Source organism: Sipha flava, unplaced genomic scaffold, assembly GCF_003268045.1.
Source record: "Sipha flava isolate LNK unplaced genomic scaffold, YSA_version1 19629_pilon_pilon, whole genome shotgun sequence".
Lineage (NCBI taxonomy): Eukaryota > Metazoa > Arthropoda > Insecta > Hemiptera > Aphididae > Sipha > Sipha flava.
Window position 1 is genome coordinate 131 of NW_020272767.1, and position 5,803 is coordinate 5,933.

The window sequence follows — 5,803 nt, forward strand, 5'->3', positions numbered from 1 at the left end:
TTAAGTAAAAAATACTATTAAAGTATATATTTTGGCCCACCGATAGCATATAAATATTTCGATATTAATTTTTTAACGTTTTTATGATTTTATTTGAGAAAAAATCTTCTTTGCCAAGTTTAACAATATGAATTATCATTTATTATATTGTAAAATAATGGTAAATCATATCATTAGTGTTTATTACCAAAAATAGTGATAAACCGATAAGAAATGAATGAAAATATAAGTATTACGTAAACAAACGCTGGTGTTTCAACCGGCGGCAATGTTCCGATGACGTCAGAAGGCACCGTTCATCTCCGCCTCAGAGTATGTACTATTGTGTACATGAATAACACACACAAGCGTATGTACGCAAATGCACGCGACTATAAAATAACTAGAGTTGCGCATGCGTAATGATCATTGTGAGGCTCGACTTACATCGCCTATGAAATAAAAATAGACTCGGTATACAGGAATATATAGTCAGCCGGCATTTCAACGTAAAAACACATTATCAGTAAAGATGTTATTGTTACAATCGAGATTCGGGACAGTCCTAATTAAACCGTTGTCCGTTGTAATATCTATTGATAATAATTTTATATTTATCATTATTTATTCATTAGTCATTTCTGTCTTGACGTCTTGTACGAATATTCGCTTGTGTCTTACACTTTTTCCGTTTTCGGTGGTTTTGTCTTAACGTCTGCGTTAAAATATATGTGCGAGTGCTGCAGTTTATTGTAATAAACATTATTAAATTAATTACTGTTGGAGTTATGACGTATCCAGTGACAGACGTAGTAGTTTAATTTAGTTAATTAATAGTTTTAGAACTAGACATACTTAAAAGTCCTTTTCAGGACTAGACATACCTACTTTAAAAGTCCTTTTCAGGACTAGGCATACCTACTTGAAAAGTCTTTTTTCAGGACTAGGCATACCTACTCAAAAGGTCCTTTTCAGGACCACCAAATTTTAAAATGCTCTGTTTATTACCTATCTATCACTTACTATACGAAACAAGTATATTATTAACATTCATACAATTATAATTATTTTTGTTTTTAAATTACATTTATTGTGAATTCTAATTTTGTATGGAGGGAGGGGGGGTGATACATTATGTTGCCTCACCGAAAAAATACTACCAGAACCGCCACTGAAACTGCTGTTAGATATATAGAGAAGTGACGACTATTTTGTATAACTTATGAAAAGTTCAAACAATTACTTTTTTTTTTCTTTTTAGTGTATTATATATGTATTATATATTTCGCAGTGTATTATATATGCTTATGTTTAAAGAACCAAAACATGAGTTTAAGTATGTACAAAATATTAACACGTTGGCTACCTGAGTATGACCGGTGCTTCTCGACAAAAAAATGCATTTCATACCGAGCTAATTTTTTGAAAACTTCTATTGTGTACCAAATTTATAATTCTACAACTAAGCAAGATACATATATTTTGATTGGACCATTATGATCTAGATTACATAGGGATCATTATTATACTTATTTTGGGGTGAGAAGTTCTGGTAACACACGTGGTACAGAACGAATAAATTTCACAGTTTTTTCATGTGAGAGTTACCAGGGACTCTCAAAAATATTTTATGGTTATTCAACGAAATATCTATTTTTGAACGATGTATTTAGATTTTGTTTTCGTTTATTTTTAGCTAAGTCTTAGTTTTTCCATAGATATTGTCGATAACGACAACCACAGTTGTGTATATTTATAGCTAGAGTATGATATAATAATATAAATATATATATTTAATGTTGATTTCATATTATACAGTTTATAATTTATTATTTGTGTTAGGGTATAGTATTTTATAATAAACATAAACAAGGTATCGACGTCTCTGATCAAATGACCAGCTACTTTTCTCCTTTAAGAAAAACTATTCGATGGTACCATAAAGTAGCATTTCATGTGTTATAGGAACATCTGTAATAAATGCAATGATACTATGCAAACAAGTTACAAGAAAACAAATACAAATTTTGAATGAAAATGAGGCACAAAAAATATGTAAACAAGTGAATACCATGTGTGAGACCTGTGAAAATAACCCTACTATTGTATTGACTGTTTTCAAATATATCATAAATAGTTAAAGTTATAAATTTGTTTTTAAATTTGTCATATCATTTTTTTTTTTACCAACACAAGTATTTTATTTTAAAATTATTTAATTCTAAGTTTATTTTAAGTTATTAATAATTAAAAGATTGTTTTGATATTAATTAATATTTTGAATAAGTATACATGTTTAATAATAGTATAATGTTTATTAAAGACTACTGTCAGTATTCAGTAATACATTTTGATTGTTTTGTATTTTAATTTTTATTATATTGAATTTATAATATCTAATATGATTCTTGTGTGTTATTTTTAATAAAAGTCATATGGATTAAGAAAATGTATATACAGTAAAACCTCTCTATAACGGACCCTCTGTTAGACGGAATCCTCCTTATAACGGAAAATGTCAATAGTCCCGGTTCAAATAATATATAAAATTGAACTCTTTAAGACGGAACCTCTACAAAACGGAAACGGAAAATGTTCGTAATCCAATTAGTAAAAATACCCTCTGTTAAACGGAAAATAGAATTATTTAAAGATAAATTATATACACTTACATAAGTATAAACTATATGTATGTATATAATATATATGTTTGGTAACTAATAATCTAAACTTTATCTGTCATTATCTGAAATATCATTCGACGGTATCGTTTCACGATTGTCATACTATTGTTTATTATTAAAGATTAGATATGTACGTATGTACATGCCTTTAATGTATGAACTGCCCAGTCGTCTTTTTTTCTGTTGAATTGTTCATATCGTTTAGTAAACGTGCAGTGCCCACCGTCTGTTTTATCGTTGTGATTTGGTTTGTTTTCGTACTGTTTTTAGTTTTTACTCGCTAATATGCCACGTACAGCTCTGACTTTGTCAGATAAAGTTAAACTAATCAAGTTGAAGGAGACACAAAAACTAAGTACGAGGAACTTATTACTAGATTTAAAAACTCAAGTTTACGACGCGATAAAAAATAAAGAAAAGATTATGGATGAATGGGTAAATAGCAAAAACTCGGGAAAGAGTAAAAGAGTGAAAACTCCTTCATTTGAACAAATTGATCAAAAGTTGTATGAGTGGTTTGTCAGCGTTCGGTCAAAAAATTTGCCAATTTCCGGTCCAATTATACAAACAAAAGCTATGAAATTGGCTGAAAAAATGAATGTCAAAGATTTCAAGGCTTCGAACGGTTGGCTAGAAAAATTTAAAAAAAGGCATGACATTGTTTGGAAACAAGTTAGTGGTGAGGCTAATGACGTTAATCAAGAAACTGTGGTGGAGTGGAAGCAAAAAATATCAAGACTCATTGCTGGGTATGAAGCAAAAGACGTGTACAATGCTGACGAAACGGGTCTTTTTTTCAGAGGTATTCCTACTAAGTCACTAGTACAGAAAAGTGAGTCTTGTTCTGGAGGGAAAAAAGCAAAGGATCGCTTAACAGTGTTCGTGTGTGGTAGTATGGCTGGAGAAATTAGGAAGCCATTGGTAATTGGCAAGTCTAAAAAACCACGGTGTTTTAAGAACATGGACATTTCTTCGTTACCTGTCATATGGAAATTTAATAAAAAAGCCTGGATGACAACAGAGATAATGGAGAAGTGGTTGCGTTATTTTAACGCAGATATGCGATCTCAGAATAGAAATGTCCTAATATTCTTAGATAATGCTGCATGTCACCCAAAGATCGAACTATCTAATACGAAAATACTTATGTTGCCCCCAAATACCACATCGATCACCCAACCAATGGATCAAGGAGTGATTTACACGTTCAAGTCTTACTATCGTAAGTTTTTGCTACAATCGTTATTATGCAAGATGGATAATTGTTCTTCAGCTCATCAGCTCGCTAAATCAATAAGTGTTTTGGATGCAGTCAATTGGATAGCGTTGGCTTGCGATAATGTAAAAGCTGAATGTGTACAAAATTGTTTTCATAAAGCCGGGTTTCTTTCAAATGAAGGAACCAATACCAATGGTATAAATTTACCAGAAAATGCTTTGAACGATATTAATGAGGAATGCGTTATAGCCAATGTTGATGTAGAAGATTTTATTACATTTGACAGTAAATTAGAGACGCACCAAACTTACGATTCGGCGATTTTTTTAGAAGAAGAAGAAGAAAAAGAAGTAGAAAACGATGATAATGATGATAGTGAGACCAACGATGAGCCAAAAATAAAAGATTTTAAAACTGCAATCTCATACTTAGAAGAATTACAAAGGTTTTCAGCCACCATTTCAAATACAAATCTATTAGAACTTACAACAAAAGCCCGAGAATATGCTGAACGTGCTGCTCTTAAACACAAAAAGCAATCAAATATTAAAAACTATTTTTCTTAATTATAAAAAAGGTACAAACATTACTTTCATTTTTTTTTAGTATTATACAAATTTAAATATTAAGTCATATATGTATAATAATCTTATTGTATAAATTTACGTTTTACGAGGTATTTACCTAAAATATAATTTTTTTAATACATACGTACACATACATAAATTCTTGAAACATTTTTTTTTACCTCTCTAAGACGGAAAACTCTTTATAACGGAAAAATTGTTGGTCCCAAGCGATTCCGTTATAGAGAGGTTTTACTGTATTTGATTAATTGAGAGTCACCGGCACTTCCCACTGTACTCCAAGGTAAATAATATAATAAAGATTATTTTCCTTTATAGTTTTATCCTATAGAGTGCGCCTACAGTGTATACTGAATGTCCTAAACCAAGATGAGCTGAGTGTCACCGGTCACTCTCAAGGTATAATTAGAAAAACAAAGTGAGAGTTATCGGTACTACTCATGGTAATTAACGCAAGTTAGTTGAAAAATAGATTGGTAGCCAACGTGTTAAAGATTGCTTATGGGATTTTGAATGGCGATAACAATGACGACGAGTGAAATTATTGAACAACTGACTAGTACGTTATTATTGGTACATCATAATGATCGTATCAAGAGTATGTATATACAGTCTCATCATGTCTGTTTCCATTAATAATTATTTTCCTAAATAATATAATTTTAAAATCCGATTTTTCAAATATAGTTGTATGATGCTTATTGGTTACCCCGAATAACATATTCTACAGGTCAATTTATTGAAATTTTCATGATTAATGAATAATAATATACGATTTGATATTTTACCGCCATGTAGGTTATCTATTATCACTTATCTTACAGCGACTTAACCGATATTTCAATATTAGATAACTACATAATATGATGTATGTTTATAAAAATCAATAAATTGAATACATGTATGGGTACACTCAGCACTGCACAATACATTAAAGTTTCACAAAAATCATATTATTTCAGTGATTTTTTTATTCTTAAACTAGAGAATCCACTTAGATATTTTTTAAAATAATTCGTTTCAGTTTGTTTGATTTATCGCACGTATACTGTGTGTGTACTATGAGTGCGTAAATCCTGAAATTAAATTGCAAATCATGCATTTATTAGGATATTATGTAACCGAGTATCTTGTGGCATGAACATTGTTTGGTCGTCTTATTGTTTACACGGTAAACTCTAAGAGCTTGAAATATTTAATTAAATCAAAACTTAGGGATGAGATGCCGAAGGTTTCACAAATCTTGTTGAAACTAATTCAGTCATAAGTTACGCTTTATAAGAAATTACTAGAAAAATATAGTAGTATATATGACATTTACAATTTAGGGCCGA

General features: G+C 30.3%; 1 protein-coding gene across 1 annotated transcript; it reads left to right on the plus strand.

The window, feature by feature from the left end:
• The first annotated feature begins 2,948 nt into the window (after nucleotides 1–2,948).
• On the plus strand, nucleotides 2,949–4,448 carry LOC112681743 (tigger transposable element-derived protein 6-like). The gene is made up of 2 exons (XM_025552041.1): nucleotides 2,949–4,167; nucleotides 4,315–4,448. Exons 1-2 carry the CDS (start codon nucleotides 2,949–2,951, stop codon nucleotides 4,446–4,448), a joined length of 1,353 nt encoding a protein of 450 aa, XP_025407826.1.
• The last annotated feature ends 1,355 nt before the right edge of the window (nucleotides 4,449–5,803 follow it).